This window comes from Furipterus horrens, unplaced genomic scaffold, assembly GCF_987537825.1.
Source record: "Furipterus horrens unplaced genomic scaffold, mFurHor1.1.pri manual_scaffold_11, whole genome shotgun sequence".
NCBI classification, from domain to species: Eukaryota; Metazoa; Chordata; class Mammalia; order Chiroptera; family Furipteridae; genus Furipterus; species Furipterus horrens.
The window spans coordinates 54,604,350-54,631,633 of record NW_028327181.1 but is presented as its reverse complement, the minus strand read 5'-3'; the positions used below and the strand labels follow the sequence as shown (position 1 = coordinate 54,631,633).

Sequence of the window (27,284 nt, the reverse complement as noted above, 5' to 3'; positions counted from 1 at the left end):
CTGGGGGAGACCCGATTCGCCCCGCCTTCTTAATTACCGAGTCTCAGAACAGACCATTTTCCAGAATGGGGGGAGAGTAGTAATAACAAACTTTTGTTGAAGATGAAAACACACTCCAAGCTAGAATAAAAGCAGCCTATATTAACCCTCGGTCCTCCAAACCTTAAACCTCAGTGCGGGAGTGGGCAGCTTGGGGAGGTGGCGGGATAAATCTCCCCTCCCCTCCGTCTCTTCAAAACGTCGCTCAACAGGAGAGTCGGGAAGGGAGGAGCAACGACAGGAGCGCGCGTCCCGTGCAGGCCGGCGCAGGCAACCCCGTAGCGCAAAGGAGGGCGGGAAAGGAAGGGGCGGAGACGCAGGGGCGAATCTATAAAAGGCGTCATTCGGTCAGTTCGCTTCTCAGAAGCGCCGAGAGCGCGGCCGGGACGGTTGGAGAAGAAGGTGGCTCCCGGAAGGGGGAGAGACAAACTGCCGTAACCTCTGCCGTTCAGGAGCCCGGTTAATTATTTATTCGTTACCCTTTTTCTTCTCTCCCCCCCAACCTTTTCCTTCCCCCTCCTCTTTTATTTTTTATTTTTTGAGAGACGAAAAATCTCCGGAAAGGGGGAGGAAAATTCCTTTCGCTCCTTTTTTAATTTCCCCACCTCCTTCCCTCCCCCACCTTTCCTTCCTCCGGCCTCTTCCTCCCAACTTAGGGAAGGTCCTTCCCGGTGGCCGCCCCGACGGGGTCTGAGCACTTAGGCGGAGGCGGCGCAGGCTTTTTGTACTGAGGTTTGCGCCTGCGCAGGGCGCCTGCCTCCGCGATGCACGGGGGTGGCCCCCCCTCCGGGGACAGCGCATGTCCGCTGCGCACCATCAAGAGAGTGCAGTTCGGAATTCTCAGTCCGGATGAACTGGTAAGCGGCTCTGCTCTCGCTCTCTTCCTCCCTCTAGCGCAGCGCGCGGGGTTTTGACGTTGGCTGCGGAAACTTGGTGCCTCTCGCTGCCTTTGGGGACAGGCAGGGGGATGGGTTAGCACCGCCAAGGCAATGCAGGGTCCAGCCTCGCGGCTTCCCGGAGTTATTTTTCTAGGGTTGTGACCATGGCCGCAGGTGAGGCTGGAGGGAGAGAAAAAGGGACAGAAGAGTGCCTGCCATCACACCACAGTGATACCGACTTAAACGGAGTCAGACGAATTATAGGGACCGTTCGCAAGTTTAGATAAGAAGCCGACCCCCATATTTTTTCTCTCCTCTGTCTATAAATATTAATTGAACACCTGTTATGTGATAGACACAAGTGCTGGAAATCAGAGTTGTGAACAAGGACAAGGAACCTGCCTTTTAGAGTACTTTTTGTGGGAAGGGGCACAGGAGACGCACAAAAAACATACAAATAAATGAACGAGCAAGATAATTTAATCATTGGCAAGTGCCCTGAATAAAGAAAAACTAATGCGATGGAAAGCAAATTAGGTGAAGCTAGTTTAGATGAGGTGGTGTCAGGGTCTGGGAAGGCCTGTCAGAGATGGATGACGGACGAGAAGCAGCCCTGTCATCTAGGCCTGAGGAACGAATGAGTTTGGTGTGTCCCAGGGGCTGAAGGCCAGTGTGGCTGGGATTCAGTGGTTGAGAAGTAGAGTGTTATCCAAATGGGCTGGAGAAGGATGAGGTGGGGCAGGCCAGGTGGGATATTGTTTAAAAACAAAAACCTAACGATCTGGATTTAAGTTTATTTCAGTAGGAAGCCATTGGAAAATTATAAGTAGAAGAGTGACATCAATTTTACATTTAAAAACTACTACTTTTGTTGCCCTATGAAGACCCAGTTGGTCGGTGCTCTAGGTGTAGAAGCAGGAGAGACCAGGGAGGAAGATAGTTCTAGGGGAAAGCTGTTGGTGACTTGGACTCCTTTTTGGGGGTGAACTGGAGGGAGCCAGCTGGCTGGAGAGAATGGAGTTTAGTGGCTCTGTTGGTGGATGGAGGCAATTTTGCTGGAGAAGGCTCAGCTCTGTGAAATTTGTGCCTGGAATTATAACCTCCTGAATTTACACCATGCCACAGAATAAATTCCAGATGGAGTTTAGGCTTAAATCTAAAAATGAAACTATAAAGCACTCAAAAAATACAGAAGGCTTTTGGGGGCCGATACCAGGGATAGAAACCCTTAATAGTAATGCATGCCTGTGTAAAAATAAGAGCCACTTCTCTATCACAGACACCATGAATAGCTAAAAAAACAAAAAACATTCACAATGTGACAAACAAGATTAGACTTCTTAATGTACAAGGAACACTTAATCAGTAAGGAAGGCACACATCCATCTACTAGACAAATAGGTAAAAGATATAAACAGGCAGTTCACAAAAGTAGTCCAAATGGCTAATAAAAACATTCAGTTTACTGCCGTGGCGGGGTGATTCACTTGGCTGGAGCATTGTCGAATACACCAAAAGGTTGGGGGTTTGATTCTTGGTCAGGGCACATAACTAGGTTCTAGGTTCTTTCCCCAGTCAGGGTGCGTATGGGAAGCAATCAACAATATCTCTGTCTCTCAAATCAATAAACATATCCTCAGGTGAGGATTAAAAAATAAAATAATCAGTTTACTAATAAAAACAATGCAAATTAAAAATAAAATATTCCCCCCGATGGCAAAAATATTGGGATATAGGCCCTGGCTGGGTAGTTCAGGTGGTTAAAGTGTTATCCCCATACACCAAGGTTCTACGTTTGATTCCGGTCAGGGCACATGTGAGAATCAGCCAATGAATGCGTGAATAAGTGGGACAACAAATCAATACCCCCCCCCATCACCTTCCCTTCTTTTCTCTAAAAATAAAAGTACAAAAATATATATTGGAATGTAGCCCTGGCAGGTGTGGCTCAGTGGATTGAGCACTGGCCTGCGAACCCAGGGGTCGCAGGTTTGATTCCTTGTCAGGGCACATGCCTGGGTTGCGGACCAGGTCCCCAGTTGTGGGTGTGCGAGGGACAGCTAATCAACATCTCTTGCACATTGATGTTTCCCTCTTCCTACTTTGCCCTCTCTAAAAAAATTAAATATTTTTTAAAATATAGGATTTTGGCGTGCTTATACATTATCGGTAGGAGGATAAATCGATACAACCTTTTTGGAGGACTGACAGTTTAATGAGTAGTTTAATGTGCATATTCATCTTCAAGAAACTCATAATTTCTCCCCTTGAACATACTCCTTCCTCAGTCTTGCCTTCAGCAAACAAGCAATGGCTCCGCTATTCATCCAGTTGCTCAGGGCCAAAACCCAAATGCCATCTTTGATTCTTCTGTTTCTTACAACCTCCACTCAGTCTATCTGGCAGTTTGTCAGTTTGGCCTTTCAAATATGTCTGAAATTCAGCCATTTATAACTATCTCGACCACCGCGGTCCACCCCAACATCATCTTTCCCATAGAGTATTGCAGTAACCCTAGCCCCACTTGTACTTTCTACAATTTGCAGAGTAGCTAGAGAGAGCTTTTCTTCATGTTTTTCCTTCATGGAATCCTCTTGAAGGATCCAAATCCCTTACTGTGACCTATGAGGTCCTGTATTTGGCTCCTGCCTAAGCACTTCACCATCTCATTACCAATCTGCTCTTTGCTCTTTTTTAACCACATTGATCTGCTTGTAGTTTCAACACTACAAGCTCATTACTCTCTCAAGGACTTCATTATACATTGTTCCTGATGCTCAGAACAACATTGCCCAGACTTCCTCAGGTCTGTTTTTTTACATCAGTAGATTCTCTGCTCAGATATAAAAAGGGAGCTCTTCCCTGACCACCCTATTTAAATGGCATCCTGCATTCTCTAATCCCTAGTCTTGACTTATTTACTTCATAGCTTGTCACTGTCTGAGAGGATTTGTTTTTCTGTTTTTTGCTACCTTAGTAGAATGTAAATTTCATAAGAGACTTTGTATTCACTTTCTCAGCATCTTGAGTAGTACCTGGCACGTAATAGGCATGTAATTAAAAAGTGTGAAATAATGAGTGAATGAAATAATTGGAACAGTACACAAAGATACATGTAGAAGTATTTTATTGTAATATTGTTTGAAAATGACATTGTTTGAAAAGATTAATTGCCTAAATGTTAACTTACTAATAGGAATCCTATTGAATAACACAGGGTCTATTCTTAAAATAGAACATGACCTTCCCAGTAGGTTAAATCCCAAACTGAACTTCTAGGAAGGGCAGAAGCAAGCTCTGGGAACTAACTTACTAGGTCCAGGTAGTTCCTTTTCAACATTAGATGGCACCAAATCCCCTCTGATGATGTCATATCTTTGTGAAACTTGGTTTTTAACAGTTGCCAAGTTCTGGGCAAAATCATTGTAGAGCAAGAAATAAGGGTGGTGCTATCCAATCTGATTCCAGGATTTGAGGTGTTGTGCAGTGCCCAGCAGGTGTCATAAGTACGTAGTTGTGGTTATTTGGGAAATAAAATACTTTAATATGTTAAAAATGTTTCTCTCAATTTATGAATTTATGTGTATTTTTGCAAATGGCTATTAAGTTGGTAGGACATAAATATTTAAGTTGTTTGGATCTAGATCACTGAGGGTACCGTGAACTGATAAAAGTTTAGGAATCTGGATAAATGAAAAGGTTATTAAACAGTATGCAAAAGTGGGAACATATTTTTACTTTTATTTTGCTTTTTAAAAAAAGTGGGTTTTTTTGTTTTGTTTTTTTAAAGAGAGGGAGAGAAAAATCAATGTATGGTTGCCTTTTATGTGCCCCCAGCCAGGGACCTGGCCTGCAACCCAGGCATGTGTCCTGACTGGGAATTGAACCAGCGACCCTTTGGTTCCACAGGCTGGCATTCAAGCTCGAGCCACGTCAACCAGGGCTTATTTATACTTTTAAAAAACATGTGAAAGGCTGTTCACAAAACTTACAGGGATCATAGCTTGCAGTTTATATAGTGCTCCTGTATTTTGAAGCAATAACATTTCCATGTTGAGTAGGAGGATGGATGGGTAAGGGCCCTCTTACGGAATTGATAGTATTTAAGCACAGAATATTTTTCATAAATCTTGAGGTGGGGTGTGTGTATTGAGGTACTGAGGGCTCTGAGAGTTGGCTGCAAGAGCGAGCTATTGTCTTTGCTGTTAAAAGATGTGTTTGGGTGTTGCCTAGTAAGGGGGAAGGAAACAAGGCAGTTTGGTGCTAGGGTTTTATGCAAAGTGTGTACAAAGTCAGAGGAAATGGGTGCTTGATTGCATTTGAAGGGTGACTCCTATTCATAAAAAGCAACTATCTTCCGGGGAAAGCATGATTTATTTATACCCCAACTTATTCCAAGAAGGATTTAAGACAGTAATAGACTCTTTCAGGTAGTGTAGGCTACACTGGTGAATCAAAAAATTATCCTTGTTTTCAAATTATTTATAATCTAATGCGAGATTTCCTATGCATGCAACAAATATTTACTGAACCCTTACCATGTGCTAGTTACTGTGCTCGGTGCTGAGGATATCAGGATAAATGAAATATGATTCTTCCCTTTGAGGATTACAATCCAGTGGGAGAGATGTGTAAACAAGTAATTACAGTTGGGCTGGGGACCTTGCTAGGGTGTGGATAAGGCCAGGAAGAGATAGAGAAGACTCTGAAGAGCTGACATTTGAATTGGGTTTTGAAGAGTGAAAAGGAGTTTACTGGAAAGTAGGTGGCATGTGAAGAAAAGGAATTTTGAGAAGTCTATTGCAGTTGGAGCATAAATGGGGTGTGGAGGTACCAAATAAGCTGTAAGAATGCTTTGAAGCCAACTTGTAAGGAACTTATGTACTTTAAAGGCAGAGGAAAGAGAATGAGTTTTTTTTTACTGACAATCCTTGGCATACCTTGTGTTCTGTGACCTCAGAGGCACCTGGGCCCAGCCACTCCTCAGGAGTCTGCCCTGTATCATGTGGGTTGTGAGACCTAGTGTTTGGATGAAGGGTTGGGGGCTAAAGCAGTTTGCTTATAATCCAAAATGACAATTTGCTTATTGACAGTAGAGGGATAGTCCAGAACATTCCTGGACAGCCCCTGGCCCAGTCTCAATGCCTGGAAGCAGAATTAGTCCTTAGAAGGTGGTGGGCTTGGTGAGCATAAAGTTGGAGCAGAGGGAGGTGAAAAGTTTTGAGTGGGATTTTCCATAGGCCCTTTTCTAGTAACTCTTCTGGCAGCCAGGCTCAGGCCTGCTTCCACTTTTTTCTGTTTCTCACAAGACACAGTGCAGCTGATGAGGTTCCAGCTTTGTGAATTCGGTCACCCACCAGACCTGTCTCCCTGAGATTCATCAGGTCATCTTGATGAGCATCGTGGGTGCTCAGAACCTCTTTAGCCCAGCGTCTGTAACCCATTCTGGTTTCTACTCAGCAGTGGCCAGTCAGATCCATTACGAGCAGATTACTGGTTTGTCTGCCAGGAGACAACCTTCTCTCTTTTTTCCAAGTTTTCTTTGAGGGCACTTCCCTGCTGTGGAGGGTCCTAAGCAGTTCAGCTTACCAAACATTTATTGGGAGCCATAGGATCCAGAATGATAGAGAAACGCTGCCTGCCGGAGAGATGCTTAAAATCTGTGGGGAACAGACCCCAATGGATGACTTTATTGCATATGAGATGCTTGAGAAGCACAGAGGAGGGGTGCCAGGTAGTCTTGAGTAGGCTGTGGAAAGGCTTTGAAGAAATAATACCCAAGCTGAGTCTTTAAATAACAGTTTGTCTTGTGGGGAAGGGCATTCCAAGCATATGTAATAGCATATACAAAGACCCAGGGGGGTGCAGCTCATAGCTAGGTGATAGGGGAACCACAAGGGACTCTGTTAATGATGTGGACAAAGAAAGGAAGGTGAAAATGTCGTGAAACCCTTTTTGTGAACTGTCCTGCTGAACGCAGACGTTATTCTGAGGACCAGAGAGTATGGAGGTTAGATTTCCATTCTAGAGGGAGCACCCCAATTGTATGGACGGATTGGAGAGAGACGGGTTGGTGACCTGTGGAATGCTCTATGTAGACCACAAAGGAAAGGCCTGACCCAAGGCAGTGGTAGTAGGGATGGACAAGAGGGGCAATATTTAGGAGGTACAGGTGACCAGTACTTGGAGAATGACTGGACAGTTACATATCCTGGGTTTAAGCAGACTAATTAAGTCCTTAATGTTTACATAGTTCATGAGTGACAGAGACAGAATTCGAAAACAGGGGTCTCTGTCCTCAACCTATGCTCTTTCTACTGTTTCATGCCTGAGGGTAAGAAGGGGTAAGTATTATTTTTGGCCTTGAGTGCCACCATTTTAGATGGGGACTAAAGGAAAAGGAGAGATTTTTGTGGAGACGGGGATTCGGTTTTAGACATGTTGGCTTTGATTTATCAATAGGATACTTGCAGAGAGTTCAGTAGATGGTTTCATGTTACTCCAAAGTCCAGAAGAAAGGTGATACCTGGAGGTAGAAATGTGGGTGTCATCAGTATATAGTGAAAATCATGGGATAGCATATAGGGTGCTATGAGAAGTGTGGATGAACCAAAACCTTGGGGAGCAGCGGTGCTGAAGGAGCCTGGGAACCAGATTACGAAGCAGCAGCCAGAGGAATAGGAAGAAAGAGTGAGGATCAAGGAGGAGTGGGCCATCTGTAGAATCTCACCGGCCAACAGGCCAGGACTGAGACGGGTCTGTTGGGTTTGGCAGAGTGGAGCTCATCTGGAGTCGTCATGCAGACGTGGTGGTAGCAGAACGAGGTGGAATACTTAGGGAGCTAGCTGTGTATAAGCACTTGGTAAATAATCACTGCAGTTTGCAGATCTGAACTCACCCACCTGTTTCTCCAGCCTGCTGCAGAGGAAAGAATGCACAGGCACATCCTGGCTCTAACACTTTCTACTTGCATGATCTTGGGCCTCTCAGTTTTATAATCTATAAAATGGAGACAGTGATGCAAATTTTATGTTAGTTATGAAGATAAGAATGAATCAGGTAGCACTCCGCTTGGCACCAAAAAGATGTGTCCTAGAGGTTAATCATTTTTGCTACAGCATTGTGGAGTGGGATGAACATGTGTTTGGGACCATAGAGGGTTGGGTTTGACTTCTGCTGGCTCCTTGAGCAAGTCACTTCGCAGCCTCAGGTGGTAAAGAAACAGGATTCTTTCCTAGGTTTGTGGTTAGGATTAGAGAAATGAGGTACATTAAACAATGTTTGGTGCCTGGCATGAAGTTGGCACTCAGATTGAAGCTTTTATCAAATTCTTCTAAGTTCTTCCTTCTGGGAATTTAGTGGATCAGAAAGCCTAGCTAATTTTAAAGTCCTTGGTTGTCAGCATATGAAAGCTAAAGGTTTCCTCCACCACCCTCTAGCCCAGGGCAGAAATTTCTTCTTCAGCTAGTACCTTCTTCCATCTCACCCCTTCTCACTGAAGTGGGGCCAGTGAGTCCTGGCTCCGCCTTTCCCAGAGCTCCGGCCGTTGCCTCTGCCTTCATCCTGTGAGGTGCCTGGGTTTACTTCTGCTCCAAGTAATTTTCACCAGTCTTCACTCTAGCTCCTGGCTCTCCTGTCTTAGCATCAAATCTCCCTCTGAACATGGAGAGTTTCAAGCTGGCCAGGCCCTTGAGAAGGAGGAGGTTACGAAGATGGGGGCAAAGAGTACCTACCTTCTCAGAGTTGGCAAGGCATGTCTTGAGGCAGGACACCCGTGCCTCCCCCCTTGAAACAACTTTTATTTTGCTGTTATATCTCGTGTATGTTAGTGACCTAGAATTCAACCCAGAGAGATGTCTGGTGTCCTAGAGGTAGGCAACTACGTGGTCAGACCAGCTCCCCTCAGCTCAGACAGTGACCAGGACAGGCTTTTGACTTGTGACATGCAACTTTTGTATTTCCGGAGGTACACACACACACACACGCCAGTGCCCTCCTCCCAGGCTAAACCTGGTTAATTTCCTATAAATAGTTTGTGGTTCTTTGAACCTTGGTATGTGAACACTGAAAACTAGGAATCCTATGTAGTCGTTATTGGCCTTTTTCTTTTTTTCTTACAGAAGCGAATGTCTGTGACAGAAGGTGGTATCAAATACCCTGAGACAACTGAGGGAGGTCGCCCCAAGCTTGGGGGCCTTATGGATCCGAGACAGGGGGTGATTGAGCGGAGTGGCCGCTGCCAAACATGCGCAGGTGAGTGTTGGGGGCAGCTGGTGTGGAATCATGACGGGAAGGAGAGAGGCTGCAGCCCTTAAAGAAGACCAGCCGGGAGGGCGGACACCTGGAGATCTGGTCTCTGAGGAGAGAGCTGGGAGGAAAACGTTAGGTATGTGTTCCCACAGGAAGCATGACAGAGTGTCCTGGCCACTTCGGCCACATTGAGCTGGCCAAACCTGTGTTTCACGTGGGCTTCCTGGTGAAGACGATGAAAGTTTTGCGCTGTGTCTGCTTCTTCTGTTCCAAATTGCTTGTGGACTCGGTGAGTGGGGGATGGGCCCTGGTCCGGGGGTGGGGTTACATGGTCGGGGTGCAGAGGAGCATGCCTCACTGACCCTGCCATTCTCTATCTCCAGAACAACCCAAAGATCAAGGACATTTTGGCCAAGTCCAAGGGGCAGCCCAAGAAGCGGCTCACCCATGTCTATGACCTCTGCAAGGGCAAAAACATCTGCGAGGGCGGGGAGGAGATGGACAACAAGTTTGGTGTGGAACAGCCTGAAGGCGATGAGGATTTGACCAAAGAAAAGGTAGCTGGGACTGGCAGCCTGTTGGGAGGGAGGAGCCAGGAGGTAGTCCTAGGGGCTGGCCTGCTGTGGGGGAGGTGGCCTGATCTCTGGGTTCTAAAGGCCCCTTGATCTCCTGGAAGGGCCATGGTGGCTGTGGGCGGTACCAGCCCAGGATCCGGCGCTCAGGCCTGGAGCTGTATGCAGAGTGGAAGCATGTCAACGAGGACTCTCAGGAGAAGAAGATCCTGCTGAGTCCTGAGAGAGTGCATGAGATCTTCAAACGCATCTCAGATGAGGAGTGTTTTGTGCTGGGCATGGAGCCACGCTATGCCCGACCCGAGTGGATGATCGTCACAGTGCTGCCTGTTCCTCCCCTGTCTGTGCGGCCTGCTGTTGTGATGCAGGGTTCTGCCCGCAACCAGGTCAGTGGCTTCTGGGCTCTGCCTCTCAGCTGAATGGCTAGGGGTCTGAGGGGAGGGTGCCCTGTGGGTGGGGGCAGGAGGTGTGCAGGAGGCAGCAGTGCAGTGCAGCGTGCATGGGTGACAGACAGATCATCTGGGTCTGAAACACCCTGCCACTTACCAGCTGTATGACCTTTAATGAGGGCCCTAAGGTGGTTAAAGTTGATGAAGATGCTTCTGTATCTGAAATGAGAGTCCAGACGTGCCTCCCTGGGTGGTCTGAGGACGACAGAGGTGCTGTGTGTTGGCATGTGCATGCTGAGTGCTCAGTGGTAGCTGGATTGTGACCACACTCACTTCCTGCTTCAGGATGATCTGACTCACAAACTGGCTGACATCGTGAAGATCAACAATCAGCTTCGGCGCAATGAGCAGAATGGTGCGGCAGCCCATGTTATTGCAGAGGACGTGAAGCTCCTCCAGTTCCATGTGGCCACCATGGTGGACAATGAGCTGCCTGGCTTGCCTCGCGTGAGTCAGCACCCCATGCATGGGATGAAAAGGGGTGGGGACAGAGGTGGGGGCCAACGTGAGTCCTCCGAGCTCCGGAGGAGTGGCCGGTGCTGACCGCTGGGGTGCCCCCTGCCCTGTGTGTTCACAGGCCATGCAGAAGTCTGGGCGTCCCTTGAAGTCCTTAAAGCAGCGGCTAAAGGGCAAGGAAGGCAGGGTGCGCGGAAACCTGATGGGCAAGCGAGTGGACTTCTCGGCCCGCACTGTCATCACTCCCGACCCCAACCTCTCCATTGACCAGGTTGGCGTGCCTCGCTCCATTGCCGCCAACATGACCTTTGCAGAGATTGTTACCCCCTTCAACATTGACAGGTGTGCTCAATTCACAAGTCCTGTCTGAAGTTGCGGGAGAGACGTGAGGGGAATGGGCTTGGCGTGAACAGAAGGGAGCGTTGAAGTTTAGAAGCTGGACTTCCACTTGGGGCTTTGGGATGTCGGGTGCCGATAATGGCTTTTGGGGAAGTGTTTTGTTTATTTCATCTCTTTGCTTCCTAGACTTCAGGAACTAGTGCGCAGGGGAAACAGCCAGTACCCGGGGGCCAAGTACATCATCCGAGACAGTGGCGATCGCATTGACCTGCGCTTTCATCCCAAGCCCAGTGACCTTCACCTACAGACTGGTTATAAGGCACGTTAACAGTCCAGGGCCTCTCTTACCTGAGCAGGAAGCTGTCTAGAATGGGGGCCGGCTGGAGTGGGCCGGCTGAGCCTGTCCCGTTCATTAGGATCTAGGCTCATTGTCTCTTTTCAAGAAACTGCTGCCCTAGGATAGCTTGTGGCTGTCAGCCGGGTGGGGATCACATAAACCCAAGGGCAGCATGAGGGACATAGATTGCCGAGAAGAGGGATTCAGGGAGGAGCAGAGCAGAGGCTTCTTGTTTAGAATCTCTTGATTTTTCTCCCCAGACTGAGAACCTTGAGGTTGGTGAGTACTTTTCTTAGTCATGTCTGATAACCTTGTATCTGCTCCAGGGTCTGGCCCAGAGAGGGTGGTCAATAACTATTTCAAGTGAGATCATACCACAGTGTCATATGTTTCCATCTGTGAAACATTTTAGGTCCACTGTCCTTTCATTCTTAGCATACCCCTTCACTGAGACTTTTCCACTTTACCTCCCTAGGTGGAACGGCACATGTGTGATGGGGACATTGTTATCTTCAACCGGCAGCCAACTCTGCATAAAATGTCCATGATGGGACATCGGGTCCGCATCCTCCCCTGGTCTACTTTTCGCTTGAACCTTAGGTCAGTCCCCTGGCTGAGGGAGGCAGACTGGGGCTGGGCCGTTCCCTGAGCTTTCACTGCAGGCATCTGCCCAGCTCTGACTTCTCTCTTTCACTGCAGTGTGACAACCCCATACAATGCTGACTTTGATGGGGATGAGATGAACTTGCACCTGCCACAGTCTCTCGAGACACGGGCTGAAATCCAGGAGCTTGCCATGGTGCCACGCATGATTGTCACTCCCCAGAGCAATCGCCCTGTCATGGGCATTGTGCAGGACACCCTCACTGCAGTGCGCAAATTCACTAAGAGAGACGTCTTCCTGGAGCGGGTGTGTGGTCCTGAGCGGACACCTGGCTTGGCAGGCAGAAGGGGCCACAGGGCGGGGAGGCAGGGTTAGGGAGGAAGGGCTGTGACTTTTGCCCCGACTGGCTCTGTACTGACCTGTGAGACAGACTTCCCTGTGAGGTGGAAGGAAAGGAGGTTAGAAAAGATTAGAGGCCAAAAAAGTTATATGACTTTAGCTCCACATTTAATTCCTTAAAATGTCATGTGACTGGAGGTATTGTCCGGGAAGAAAAGGTCAGGAAAAATAAGTGACCGTGTTGAAATTCTATTTATCTACTTTTCTACATCCACTTATTTCCTAATTATTATAAATAATGTACTATAACGTACTTACTGTTTTTAAAAAGTCATTAGGACAATGAACTTTTTAATTAAGATTTTGGAAAATATTTTTCTTGGCCTCTCTTTGCCTCCAAAATCCGCATCGCTGCCCCCGCCCCGGGGAAGGTTGGTCTCCCCTGACATTCCCCAGCGTCGAGGCCGGCGCATCTGAGTCACCGTCCTTCTTCCTCTTGGTCTCACAGGGTGAAGTGATGAACCTCCTGATGTTCCTGTCCACGTGGGACGGGAAGGTCCCACAGCCAGCCATCCTGAAGCCCCGGCCTCTGTGGACAGGCAAACAGATCTTCTCCCTCATCATCCCAGGCCACATCAACTGTATCCGCACCCACAGCACCCATCCTGACGATGAGGACAGTGGCCCTTATAAGCACATCTCTCCTGGGGACACTAAAGTAGGGCCTGCCTTCTGGATGTGTGGGGGCAAGACTTGGATGTGGGAGCCTCGGCAGGGGCCTTGAGCGGGTGCTTTGTCTGCAGGTGGTGGTGGAGAATGGGGAGCTGATCATGGGCATCCTGTGTAAGAAGTCTTTGGGCACATCAGCTGGCTCCCTGGTCCACATCTCTTACCTAGAGATGGGTCATGACATCACTCGCCTCTTCTATTCCAACATTCAGACTGTCATTAACAACTGGCTCCTCATCGAGGGTGAGTATAGGGCTCTACCAGGCCCTCTGTATGAATCCTCTCCCACTGTTTTCCTGTTCTTTGATCTCTCCCTCTTTCCTCCTTAGATTTGGTGTTCTTCCATTTACTCTCTTGACGGTGACTCTTCTGTTTTTTGGGAGTCCAAAGAAGGTGTTGCTGATGCTTCTCCTTATTTCTAGGTCATACCATTGGCATTGGGGACTCTATTGCTGATTCTAAGACTTACCAGGACATTCAGAACACTATTAAGAAGGCCAAGCAGGATGTAATAGAGGTGAGAGGGAAGGCTGGCAGAGATTCTTTTATGGACTTTGAACTTAATTAACAAGAGCAAAGAGGGTGTCAGGGTTAGAAAGAAGGGGAGTAAAAATGGGGATTGATGTTTCACTGAGAACTGTGCCTCCTCCTTTGCACCCAGGTCATCGAGAAGGCCCATAACAATGAGCTGGAGCCCACCCCAGGGAACACTCTGCGGCAGACATTTGAGAACCAAGTGAACCGCATTCTCAATGATGCCCGAGACAAGACTGGCTCCTCTGCCCAGAAATCTCTATCTGAATACAACAACTTTAAGTCTATGGTCGTATCGGGAGCTAAAGGTTCCAAGATCAACATCTCCCAGGTGGGAAGCCTTGTCTTTCCAGATATGGGGCCACACTGAAGGTTGGGAGGAGGAGGGAAGGTGTGTGTTGCTAGTGGTGGGGCTGTTGGGGAGCAATACTGGGAATTCATTCTTAAGGCCTAGGCAGCTATGCCCACCTTACCTGTTCCCAGGTCATCGCTGTCGTCGGGCAGCAGAACGTGGAAGGCAAGCGGATCCCATTTGGGTTCAAGCACCGGACTCTCCCGCACTTCATCAAGGATGATTACGGGCCTGAGAGCCGTGGCTTTGTGGAGAACTCCTACCTGGCCGGCCTCACACCCACTGAGTTCTTTTTTCATGCCATGGGGGGGCGTGAAGGGCTCATCGACACAGCTGTCAAGACTGCTGAGACGGGTGAGGCCTTAAGACGAAAGGCTCCTTGGGCTGGGGCCACAGAGTCCTACAGGCAGAGAAGCCCCTGGGGCAGGGAGTGGGGTTTCTTGGGCTAAAGTCTTCTGTTCCCAGAGATGTAATTTTGATCTTTATGGAAAGAATAGAGACTAAAACTCAAGGGTTGGGCACATGCCTTTGTCTGATTGCTGTATAGCATTTCAGGATGAGGGATGGAGTCTTGGGATCTCTGCTTCTGACCTGTCACATGGTGGCTGGTTCCTAGGGGACTCTGCTGGGCCCTGATTTCATCTGGTGGTGAACGTGGCTTTTAGTGGGAGACCTCAGGGATGAGGGGCTTTCTAGCTGGCTCTTCTGAGGGTCAGGTCGCTTAGGGCTCCGCAGCGCTCTTTGGGCTTTGTCATCCTCCTCTTGCTTTGGGTGCCATAGTTGATTGCCTCCCCCAGGATATATCCAACGGCGGCTGATCAAGTCCATGGAGTCAGTGATGGTGAAGTACGACGCCACTGTGCGGAACTCCATCAACCAGGTGGTGCAGCTGCGCTATGGCGAGGACGGCCTGGCAGGCGAGAGCGTGGAGTTCCAGAACCTGGCTACCCTTAAGCCTTCCAACAAGGCTTTTGAGAAGAAGTGAGGAGGTGGCAGGCGGGTGGTTCTCACTCCTGTGGCTCAGGCCAGAGGTCTGGGATTCCCCTTCTCACACACACAGAGGTCAACTGGAATGCGTCTTGCAGTGGACCTTACCATTTACAGCCCTTTCCCACTGCTCTGATAGCAGCTGCGCTGTGGAGGAGGGTGGGTGGAGGGCAGGGTTGAGACCTGTCACCGCTTTGTTTCTGGTGATGGTACAAAGCAAGCTTAGAGGGGCTGGCACAGGCCCGGGTCCCACTGGCGGTCCCTGGGCCTAAATCTTATATTTTTCTGCTCAAGAGTCTTGTCTCCAAAGCCCTGTTCCTGTGGAATATGCACCTTTGGGGGCCTCATGGTGCTCCTTTGCGGGAATCAGGCCCCAGAGCCCACCTGGTCCTAGACTCTGTGCTCTGTCCCTCGCAGGTTCCGCTTTGATTATACCAATGAGAGGGCCCTGAGGCGCACTCTGCAGGAGGATCTGGTGAAGGATGTGCTGAGCAACGCACATATTCAGAATGAGCTGGAGCGAGAATTTGAAAGGATGCGTGAGGATCGGGAGGTGCTCAGGGTCATCTTCCCAACTGGGGACAGCAAGGTGCGTCTGAGCAGAAAGGGCTGGGCTACAGAAGTGCCCCCTGTGTGGCTGTCCCCAGCTTTTGATCCTTCCTCCCTTACCTCCCGCCTCAGGTTGTCCTCCCCTGTAACCTACTGCGCATGATTTGGAACGCTCAGAAAATCTTCCACATCAACCCTCGACTTCCCTCCGACCTGCACCCCATCAAGGTGGTAGAGGGTGAGTACCTGCTTTGAGGCAAGAATAGGGGTCAAGAGTCTGCTGGGCTGTGGTCTACAAATTCCTTGCCCCTCATTTGCCACCCAGGAGTCAAGGAATTGAGCAAGAAGCTGGTGATTGTGAATGGGGATGACCCACTGAGTCGGCAGGCTCAGGAGAACGCCACGCTGCTCTTCAACATCCACCTTCGATCCACACTGTGCTCCCGTCGCATGGCTGAGGAATTTCGGCTCAGTGGAGAGGCCTTTGACTGGCTACTTGGAGAGATTGAGTCCAAGTTCAACCAAGCCATTGTGAGTATTGTCATCACTTCAGGCTGCTTTTTCTCCTTTGACCTATTGGCTTCTCTGGGCTCTGAGAACAGCCCACCCCTGCCCACAATCATCTAATAATAGCTCTCATTCACGGAGAGTCTGCTGTGTATGAAGTCCTGTGTTGGAAGCTTTATGCCTTTGTTCCTTAGTCATCTTAAGATGACCCTGGTAGGTGAGAGTTGTTAGTCCCGTGTTGCAGAGAAAAAAACAGCCTTGGGGAGAGCATGACTATGTTTGTACAATGGTCGTACAGGAAATAAGTGGCATGGCTGGGATATGAAATGAAAGTATTCTTTATTTTCTTGAAAAGCTTGTGTGTAGAATTCTTAATTAGAGGTAGGGAATTACAGTAAGCAGAAAAGAGGCTTATAGATTAAATAGAGTATATTATCACATCTTTAAGGATTTTACTGGGTAATTGAAGGAGAGAGGCATTATAATTATAGGCATGCTTCTGAATTCATTTCTCTAAATCCTGTTTTTATTAATTAAAATGCATTAGGAAATGCTATAAAACATGGTTGAAAGAAATTAATTAAAGAAGACTTACATAAGTGGAAAGACACTTCGTATTCATGGATTAGAAAACTCGATATTGTTACATGGCAATAATCCCCCAAATGATCTACAGATTCAGTACAATTCCTCTCAATTTCCAGTTTCCTTTTTGCAGAAATTTATAAGCTGGTCCTCTAATTAATACAGAACTGTAAGGGACTCTTTATAGGCAAAACAATTTTTAAAAAGAACAAAGTTGGAGGACTCATATTTCCTGATTTCAAAATTTATAAAGAGCAACAGTAATCATCATAGCGTGCTACTGACATAAAGATACATACAGATCAATTGAAGAGAATTGAGTGTCTCCATCTAAACCCTTCATGTTTATGGTCACCTGATTTTTGACAAGGGTGCCAAGTCAATTAAATGGGGGAAAGAATAGTCTTTTCGACAAGTAGTGCTGTAACAACTGGGTACCCATATGCAAAAGAATGAAGTCGAACCCTTACCTCACACCATATACAAAATTTGTCTCAAAATATATAAAAGATATAAATATAAGATCTGAAACTATAAAACCCTTAGAAGAAAACACTGGAGTAAATCTTCATGCCCTTAGGTTGGCAATGGACTGTTAGATACAGCACCAAAAGCATGAGCAACAACAATAACAAATATATATTGGAATTCATCAAAATTAAAAACTTAAGTGATTCAGAGAACACCATCAAGAAAGTAAAAAGACAATATGAAAAGGGGAATATGTGCAAATCATATATCTGACCGAAGGGCCATCAAAGATTTAAATAGATGTTTTCTTCAAAGGAGGTACGTAAGTGACCAGTAAACACATGAAAAGATGCTGTCATTAGCCACCAGGGAAATGCCAATCAAAATCACAGTGAGATACCATTTCATGTCCAATAGAATGGCTCAAATGAAATATAAGGAGACAAGTGTGGGCCAGGACCTGGAGGAGCGGGGACTCTCATGCGCTGCTGGCAAGAGACATGGCAGCTCCTCGGAAGTTTAAACATGGAGTTACCACGTGGCCCAGCAGTTCCACTCCTGGGACTGTACCCAAGAGAATTGAAAGCATATGTCCACACACAAATCTGCGTACAAATGTTTATGGCAGCATTATTTATAATAGCCAAAGCTGTAGAAACAATGTAAATGTTTTTCCGTTGATGACTGGATCAATCAAACTAGTATATCCATACAAGGGAATATTATCCCATGATAATAAGTATAAGGGGCTTATTATCATGGGATAATATTGTCAAAAAGACAACGATGAACCTTAAGTACATATGACTAAGTGAAAGAAGCCAGTCTGTAAAGGCTTTTTACTGTGTAATTCTAATTAAAGGGTTATATTTTATGCTAAGTGATTATATGTCAATTAAAATAATGTGCTGGGGAGCTTCCCATTTAGACGACTATTACCAAATGAATACTTAGTGTACTTTTAGAAATTTGGGGTTTAGGTGGCAGGGTGCAGAAATTATGTGTGTAAATTGAAACATTGAGAGAAGGGGATGATCAAATAAGGTTGGTTTTTTAAATTTAAGTCACTGCGTTTTCCAGATGCCTCTGTCCCATATCCTTTAAGAGGACAAGATAGTCCCAGCCCTGACTGCATCACATCATTCACCAGGAGACACAGGCTTTTTCTGATGCTGGCTTTCCTTACTCCACAGGCCCATCCTGGGGAGATGGTGGGGGCTCTGGCTGCACAGTCCCTTGGAGAGCCTGCAACCCAGATGACCTTGAACACCTTCCACTATGCTGGTGTCTCAGCCAAGAATGTGACTCTGGGTGTGCCCCGACTTAAGGAGCTCATCAACATTTCCAAGAAGCCAAAGACCCCCTCGCTTACGGTCTTCCTGCTGGGCCAGTCTGCTCGAGATGCTGAGAGAGCCAAGGTAGGGCTTGGGGTGGGTGGGCTTCCAGGCAGGAGGAAAAGGAGGGGGACACTTGTTCCTTGAATAAAAAGTTTGGGATCCCCTCTACAGGAGGATGTGAAGAGGCCTTTAGGGCTACCCAAATGCCTTTGTTAGGAGTCCCTTTTTTCCCCAGGACATTCTGTGCCGTCTGGAACATACAACGTTGAGGAAGGTGACTGCCAACACAGCCATCTACTACGACCCCAACCCCCAGAGCACGGTGGTGGCAGAGGATCAGGAATGGGTGAATGTCTACTACGAGATGCCTGACTTTGATGTGGCCCGGATCTCCCCCTGGCTTCTGCGCGTGGAGCTGGACCGGAAGCACATGACTGACCGGAAGCTGACCATGGAGCAGATTGCTGAAAAGATCAATGCTGGTAAGGCTGGGAGGGCCGGCCCTGCTCTGGAGTTTTGCCGGTATCTCTCTGTCATGTCACGGCACTCTATAGTCTCCAACAAGCCACCTGCCGTCACCACCTTTCATTCACTGGTTCTGCTCCCCAAGGCACCTCTTCTCCAGTTTCCCTCTGCCTTCCCTTTTATTTCTCAGTGCTGCCCCTCCCTCTGTCCAAAAGGGTGCTGTGGGGGCGGGGGGAGGGGGGAGCGGCAGATGAACTGGGACCATGAGAAGCAAGTGCTGTAGATGAGATCTTTCTCATGGTTCCTCCCACCAGGTTTTGGCGATGATTTGAATTGCATCTTTAATGATGATAATGCAGAAAAGCTGGTGCTCCGTATTCGCATCATGAACAGTGATGAAAACAAGATGCAAGAGGTAAATGGGGCCCATGAGGAATTTGCTGTGTCAGGCATAGGAAACCATTAAATCTTGTTCATGACCGAAGAAGTTAAAATGAAAGCAACATTGAGGTGCCAGTTACACCACCTAATGTAGGAATGGGTAATTGTGGGTAGCAGTGATTGAAAAAACTCGTAGCAGCAAAATCTTTGAAATCTTTAAGTATCAGCCACATAGAGCAGGTAGCGCTGAAGTGGGCTCGTCTGCACAGCCCTGCCGTTGGCTGTCTCCTCCCCTGAGGGTCACATGTGAGGGCAGGGGTGGAGTGGGGGGCAGGGTGGACAGGAGAAATTGCTGTGTCCTGGGTAGAGTGGTGTGATAAAGTGTTTGACTGGTGACTCCATTGTAGTATGGCTGCTAAAGCAGGTGTGGGTGGCTGGTGCTTTCATAGCAAAAGCTCAGAACCTACCATTGAACTGTTGGACAATAGATAATCTCACTGGAAACTGAAGAGGGTAGAGTTTGGGGCCTTGACTTGACTGTTAGGTCCCTGAGGAAGCTACAGTTTGGGGTGAGCCTGGGAAGAGCCTGGAAGATTCCAGGAGTGCTCACCTCATTCTTGTTACAGGAAGAAGAGGTGGTGGACAAGATGGACGATGATGTTTTTCTGCGCTGCATCGAGTCCAACATGCTGACAGATATGACCCTGCAGGGCATCGAGCAGATCAGCAAGGTCAGCCGTTCTCTCCCCAGCAGCCCTCCCACCTCCCACTCCTCTCCCTCCCACCCTGCCCCTCCCAACCTGAACTCTGCCCCCTCCAGGTGTACATGCACTTGCCGCAGACAGACAATAAGAAGAAGATCATTATCACAGAGGATGGGGAATTCAAGGCCCTGCAAGAGTGGATTCTAGAGACGGACGGCGTGAGCTTGATGCGGGTGCTGAGTGAGAAGGACGTGGACCCTGTGCGCACCACGTCCAATGACATTGTGGAGATCTTTACGGTGAGCCCCTTACAGCCCCACTGCCCAGCAGTCTGGCCGGGATCTCCGGCTCAAGGCCCCCTCCCTGGGTCTCTTGGCAGCTGTTGGCATTCTGTGCTCTCCGTTCATGGGATTACCCTCGGTTGGTTTTCTATGCCTGCATCCACTTTGATTCTGGGCCTCACTGACTGCCCCTCTAAATCTGAGATGGTAGGAGCTGGGGGCAGAGCTGCTCTGTCTTGACCCTTCACCCCCAACCCCCATGCCAGGTATTGGGTATTGAAGCCGTCAGGAAGGCCTTGGAGCGGGAGCTGTACCATGTCATCTCCTTTGATGGTTCCTACGTTAATTACCGGCACTTGGCTCTCTTGTGTGATACCATGACCTGTCGTGGCCACTTGATGGCCATCACGCGACATGGAGTCAACCGCCAGGATACGGGACCTCTCATGAAATGCTCCTTTGAGGAAACGGTAATGGCAGAACTCCTGGACAGGGCGGAAGGAGGGAGTGCTGTGGGGAAAAGGGTATCCACCAGAGTGAATTTGTGGTGGGCATCAGTGCAGGTCTTTCCCCTGTTGAGTGGGCAGCTGTCACGGTGGGGGGCCAGTGCTGGAGTGCTATGTGGAGGGATCTAAGGGGGCCACCCTGTCTCCTGGCGGTTCAGGTGGATGTGCTCATGGAAGCCGCTGCACATGGAGAGAGCGACCCCATGAAGGGGGTGTCTGAGAACATCATGCTGGGCCAGCTAGCTCCGGCCGGCACCGGCTGTTTCGACCTCCTGCTCGATGCAGAGAAGTGCAAGTACGGCATGGAGATCCCCACCAACATCCCCGGCTTGGGTGCCGCTGGACGTGAGTATGAGTCTCGGCTGCACGCAACTGGCTGTGTCTCCGAAGGGGAGGCAGGCCATGGGCGGGAGGGCCGCCAGTCCCCGGCTGCTGGTACTCACATGTCCCTGGGTGCATTTTTGCAGCCACCGGCATGTTCTTTGGCTCAGCACCCAGTCCCATGGGAGGAATTTCTCCGGCCATGACGCCCTGGAACCAGGGTGCAACCCCAGCCTACGGCGCCTGGTCCCCCAGTGTCGGTGAGTGACCCAGCGCAGGCGGATGGCCCTCTAGGGGGCCCAGAAGGCTCGTGGAAAGTCACCGTGCTGCAACACTGGAGGCTGTGGGGCTCTGGGGAAGGTGTTGGGTGGCCTCCAGCTGCGGTTTTAACTTAAAGTGTCTTGCACTTTGCAGGGAGCGGAATGACTCCAGGGGCGGCTGGCTTCTCTCCCAGTGCTGCTTCGGATGCCAGCGGCTTCAGCCCCGGTTATTCCCCTGCCTGGTCTCCCACACCTGGCTCTCCAGGCTCCCCGGGCCCCTCGAGCCCATACATCCCCTCACCAGGTGAGCTGTCCCTGTCCGTCAGTGCCAAGTTCATTTCTTCCCTGATGTTTCCTTCCGGGCCAGTCACTTAACTCCTTTTGGCTTCTTCCCTACAGGTGGTGCCATGTCTCCCAGCTACTCACCAACGTCACCTGCCTATGAGCCCCGCTCCCCTGGGGGCTACACGCCCCAGAGTCCCTCTTACTCGCCCACTTCACCCTCCTACTCCCCCACCTCTCCATCCTATTCTCCAACCAGTCCCAATTATAGTCCCACATCACCCAGCTACTCCCCAACTTCTCCCAGCTACTCCCCGACATCTCCCAGCTACTCCCCGACATCTCCCAGTTATTCTCCCACCTCTCCCAGCTATTCTCCAACTTCCCCAAGCTACTCGCCCACATCACCCAGCTACTCACCAACCTCTCCCAGTTACTCACCAACCTCTCCCAGCTACTCCCCAACCTCTCCCAGTTACTCGCCAACATCACCCAGCTATTCTCCCACCTCCCCCAGCTACTCACCTACGTCTCCGAGCTATTCTCCCACCTCACCAAGCTACTCACCAACTTCCCCAAGCTACTCACCCACCAGCCCTAACTATTCTCCAACCAGTCCCAATTACACCCCGACGTCCCCCAGCTATAGCCCAACGTCGCCCAGCTACTCACCTACCAGTCCCAACTACACGCCAACAAGCCCGAACTATAGCCCAACCTCTCCGAGCTACTCTCCAACTTCACCCAGCTACTCCCCGACCTCACCCAGCTACTCTCCTTCAAGTCCGCGGTATACACCACAGTCTCCAACCTACACCCCGAGCTCTCCCAGCTACAGTCCCAGCTCTCCCAGCTACAGCCCTACCTCACCAAAGTATACCCCAACCAGTCCTTCCTACAGTCCCAGCTCGCCAGAGTACACCCCAACCTCTCCCAAGTACTCACCTACCAGCCCAAAATACTCGCCCACCTCTCCCAAGTATTCTCCTACCAGCCCTACCTATTCGCCTACCACCCCGAAATACTCACCAACGTCTCCTACTTATTCACCAACCTCTCCAGTCTACACCCCAACCTCCCCCAAGTACTCGCCTACTAGCCCCACTTACTCCCCCACCTCCCCCAAGTACTCACCCACGAGCCCCACCTATTCACCCACCTCCCCCAAAGGCTCTACCTACTCTCCCACCTCCCCTGGCTACTCGCCCACCAGCCCCACTTATAGCCTCACCAGCCCAGCCATCAGCCCGGACGACAGTGATGAGGAGAACTGAGGCTGAGCAGGGCCGAGCAGCAGCTGGCTGGGGTGGTGCCTGGCGGTCCTCTCGCCTCGTTTGTGGGGCACAGGCCCCCAGCCTGGCTCCTCTGTACATAGCTTCTGTGTCAGAGTTCCCTGTTGAAGTTTTGGTGGTTTCCAGTGGAGCTTTTGTCTTGTTCTCCACTTGTGCTGTCTCAGAACCCACTCACTTGACTGTGGGGTTCTTCCTACCCCACCTACCCAGCCCTGTCCCCAAATTGAGGGTTCCTCCTTGCCTGTGGCTTGATTGGGGGTAAAGGGTGTTTTAACTTCTTAGGGGTAGTTCCCGTGCTGGGTCATTACCCCTGATCTTCAAGAACAAAGCTAAAGCTGCCTTTCTCTGTTTTATTTTTTGAAATTTAAATAAAGTTTACTAATTTTGACCAAAAGTGTGTCCATCGAGTGTGTAATTGGTGGGCAGCAGTACGCAGGCCCCGCTTCCTGCCTGGGCTGCTGTGCCATTTATGGCTTTCAGCAGCTCTAAGCTGAGGAGAGGTGGCAAATGAGAGCAGATGGCACATTGGCCCGCTGAACAAACACCTATGTGCCAGGCACCGCTCAGTCCTGGGTTTGTGGTCAAACAGATTTAGCCCTTTTCCTACATTAAGGCCATAATGACCATAACAGCTTTTAACCTATTTTAATGATTATAACGTAATTTGGAAAAGTGTAGGAAGATAAAATACAGGAGCAGGAGTTACCACCCGTAAAACTACCACCAGGAGGCAGGTTTTCTGGTATTTTTCCTACCTGTTTCTCAAGGCGCTTCTAACCAGTTTTTGTTTTGTTCTCGAACCAACCGTGAGAAGATTATGGGTGTTGTAATAATGTTTCAGAGCTGAAGTTAAAAGGTTTGGGGAGTTAATTTGCTGTATTTAGCTGGCCATTGCATAATTTCTTTCATTAGCACCTAATGTAAATGTCAGCTTCCTATATTCTCTGCAAGTTATTTCTGGTTTACTTGAGATATATTTTTTAACTTTAAAATACTATATTTCAAAGAATAGAATGTGATATGGCCAAGATCTATTAACCTCCAAGATTATAGATAATAGATACCATTTTGCTATATTTAATTTCGATCTCAAATTGTTTTAGATCTTAGATTGTTTTAAAAGAAATTACTTTATTTATTTATTTTTAGAGAGAGAGGAAAGGAGAAAGAGAGGGAGAGAAACATCACTGTGGTTGCCTCTCATGCGCCCCCAACTGGGACCTGAAGTGCAACCTAATTATGTACCCTGACTGGGAATAGAACCAGCGGCACTTGGTTCGCAGGCCGACACTCAATCCACTGAGCCACAGCAGCCAGGGCTTAAAAGAAATTACTTTTTATTAAAAAGATTATGTGTTTATTATAAAAGATCTCCAAGCACTATAGAAATAAATCCCAAATTCCATTACCAAGAAACTGGTATTGGTAGTTGGCAAACAATTCCTGATTATTTCTTTTTCTTTTAAAGATTGATATATTTTTAGAGAGGGGAAGGGAGAAAGAGGGAGAGAAACATCAATGTGTGGTGTCTCTTGCGCACCCCCAACTGGGGACCTGGCCTGCAACCCAGGCATGTGCCCTGACTGAGAATCCAACAGGTGACCCTTTGTTTCGTAGGCTGGCGCTCAATCCACTAAGCCACACCAGCCTGTGAACCAAAGGTCACTGGTTCAATTATCAGTCAGGGCACATGCCTGGGTTGCAGGCCGGGTCCCAGCTAGGGGCACACGAGAGGCAACCACACATTCATGTTTCTCTCCCTCCCTTCCCCTCTCTCTAAAACTGGGATTATTTACATACTGTCTTGAGTCTGGGCTGCTATAACAATAGCATAGACTGGCTTATAAACAACAAACATTTCTCAAAGCTCTGAAGGCTGGGAAGTCCAAGATAAAGGTACTGGCAGATTTGGTGCCTGATTCAGAGAGATGGTCTGTCTTCACACTGGGCCTTCACATAGCGGAAGGCAAGGGAGCTCTCGGGGATCTCTTAGAACACCAAATCCATCCGTGAGTGCTCTACCCTTGTAATCTAAGCACCTCCCAAGAGCTCTGCATCCAAACACCATCACATTGGGAATTAAGTCTTAACATAAGAATTTTGGGAAGACATTCAGTTTATAACACATACTACTTTAATAGATTCAATAATTTTTAGGAGAAAAAAGTGGAACAAATTTGCTGGATGTCATATCACTGATATATCTCCATAAGAACTATTCCTAAAAGGTTCCTCTCTCTCCCTCTCTCTCTCTAAATATATATATATATATATATATATATATATATGTATATTCCCTGGCTGGGTAGTTCAGTTGGTTAGAACATTGTCCCAACATGTCAAGGGCCAAGGTTACAGATTCAGTCCCTGGTCAGGGCACATACCACATACAAGAATCAACCAATTAATGCATAAAAAAGTGGGACAACAAATCTCTATCTCCTTTCTTTCTATAAAATCAGTTTAAAATATAAAAACTGTTGAAAAGTTGGTGATGTTAGGCTATATATATATATATATTTGGGGGGGGTAAGATTTTATTTAGTTATTTTTAGAGAGGGGAAGGGAAGGAAATACTGATGTTGAAGAGAAACATTGACCGGCTGCCTCTCGCATGCCCCCAGCCGGGGACCTGGCCTGCAACCCAGGTACATGTTGAATCTGACGTTTCTACCTGCGGTATGACACCCAGCCCCCTGAGCCACATCAGTCAGGCATGTTTGACTATTTTTAAAAACATTGAGTGTAGATAGTATGGGTTCATTACCTACAATATTCTCGTGTGTTCCCTTTTGTGTTTTTTTATTACTTTACAAAATTTTGTGCTTTAAAAGAGAATAAAATAGAACACCTGTATATTTCCACCCAGTCTAAAAAATTGAATCTTAGCACCTCGTGTGCTCCTGCCATAGGATGGCCTTCTCTCTTCCCCAGAGGTAAGCACTATTTTGAATTTTTTGTGTTATTGTTCTTTTTCTTTATAGACCACTATGCAAACGTCCTTATAAATATTATTTAATATTTTTGAACTTCATCTAAATGAAATCACACTGTATAAACTTTGTGACATGCTTTTTTTAGTCAACGTTAAGTTTTAGGGATTCACCCATGTTGCAGTTTATAGCTATCCACTAATTTTCACTATAGAAAAGACTACTACATTGTTTAAACATACAATTTATCCATGCTATTGTTGATGGATCCTTATTACAAATTACCACCATGAAAATTCCTATACTTGTTCAATGTACATGGGTTTCTCTAGGATACGTAGCCTGGAAATAGAATTGCTGAATTGGATCACTGTTTATATACCAGGTAATAGCAAATTGTGTTCCAAAATGATGCTACTAGTTTACAATCCCACCAGCAGCGAATGAGAATTCTCTTGCTCTACAATCTCTTCAATATGTTGTGTTGCTCAAATTTAATTTGTTTGCCCATCTATTTGGTGTAAAATAGTATTTTATTGTGTTTTTAACTTGTAATTTCTGGGTTACCAAGGAGGCTGAGTATTTTATGATGAAGGGCAAACTCTTCTCTGTGAAATGCATGTGTCTCTTTTTCTAGTGTTCCCCCTTTGGGTATTTGTCTTTCCTGATTGATTTGTAGGAGATATTTATACATTTTGCATATCAATCCTTTGTCAATTATCTATGTTGCAAATAGTCTTCCAGTTTAATGGCTTGGCTTTTCACTCCATGTGGTATTTTGAGTTCTTAACTTATTTTAATTGAATTTACCAAATCTTAAAACATTGTAGGAAGAAATCTTTCTTTATTCTATACAATATTCTATATTATCCTCCAAAAGTTTATAGTTGGCCTTTTACATCTAGGTCTTTAATCCTCCCCAAATTGATTTGTATTTAGTAGGAAGAAGGGATTCAATTTCCTTTTCCACATATTTAACTGATTGTCCCAGCATAATTTATTAAATGCCTTATTCAGTTCAAGCCACCTGACTATCTTCTTTATCTAAATTGTTTCCATATGTGCTTCAATCTGTTTCTGGTTCTTAATTCTATTCCTTTGGTCTATTTTCACTTCCTTTGGTAATACCGCATTATTTTAAATTGCTCTACATTATATATATATATATATAATTAATCCTCACCTGAGGATAGGTTTATTGATTTTAGAGCGACAGGAAGGGAGGAAGAGAGAGTGAAACACCAGTGGGTTGTCTCTGACTGTACATGCCCTGACCAGGGATCAAATCCTCAACCTTTGGTGTACAGGACGATGCTCCAACCATCTAAGCCACCTGATCAGAGCATATTATATTTTGAATAAATGGTAAAGTAACCCTTTCACCTTGTTCTTCTTTAACAATATTTTGGCTATTTTTGGCCCTTTTTCTTCCATAAAATATTTAGGTCTAGCCCATAAAAAGGACCCAACAAGCACTTTTGTTAAAGTTCTATAGCCCAGTGTGGGGAAGACCTCCCTACACTGAAATTTACTATCCTAAAACAT

At 47.5% G+C, this 27,284-nt stretch overlaps 1 protein-coding gene across 1 annotated transcript; it reads left to right on the top strand.

Moving 5' to 3' along the window:
• The first annotated feature begins 414 nt into the window (after window positions 1-414).
• Window positions 415-23,200, top strand: POLR2A (RNA polymerase II subunit A). Its single transcript, XM_090290975.1, has 29 exons — window positions 415-896; window positions 9,038-9,170; window positions 9,320-9,456; window positions 9,551-9,724; window positions 9,844-10,125; window positions 10,474-10,635; window positions 10,766-10,986; window positions 11,170-11,302; window positions 11,796-11,920; window positions 12,020-12,230; window positions 12,772-12,981; window positions 13,067-13,235; window positions 13,415-13,509; window positions 13,654-13,857; window positions 14,010-14,232; window positions 14,676-14,859; window positions 15,283-15,454; window positions 15,547-15,652; window positions 15,740-15,945; window positions 18,171-18,395; window positions 18,550-18,796; window positions 19,094-19,194; window positions 19,787-19,891; window positions 19,981-20,163; window positions 20,412-20,615; window positions 20,810-20,996; window positions 21,119-21,232; window positions 21,387-21,536; window positions 21,632-23,200. Exons 1-29 carry the CDS (start codon window positions 804-806, stop codon window positions 22,786-22,788), a joined length of 5,913 nt encoding a protein of 1,970 aa, XP_090147101.1. The 5' UTR covers window positions 415-803; the 3' UTR covers window positions 22,789-23,200.
• Window positions 23,201-27,284: the final 4,084 nt, after the last annotated feature.

What these genes read in the sequence shown, in the direction of transcription:
- POLR2A (XM_090290975.1), top strand. Translation starts at nt 804, where the DNA reads ATGCACGGGGGTGGCCCCCCCTCCGGGGACAGCGCATGTCCGCTGCGC. An exon ending in ATGAAAACAAGATGCAAGAG is followed by an intron (nt 19,195 to 19,786) that starts GTAAATGGGGCC and finishes TTCTTGTTACAG; the next exon opens with GAAGAAGAGGTGGTGGACAA. An exon ending in CGGCTTGGGTGCCGCTGGAC is followed by an intron (nt 20,997 to 21,118) that starts GTGAGTATGAGT and finishes GCATTTTTGCAG; the next exon opens with CCACCGGCATGTTCTTTGGC.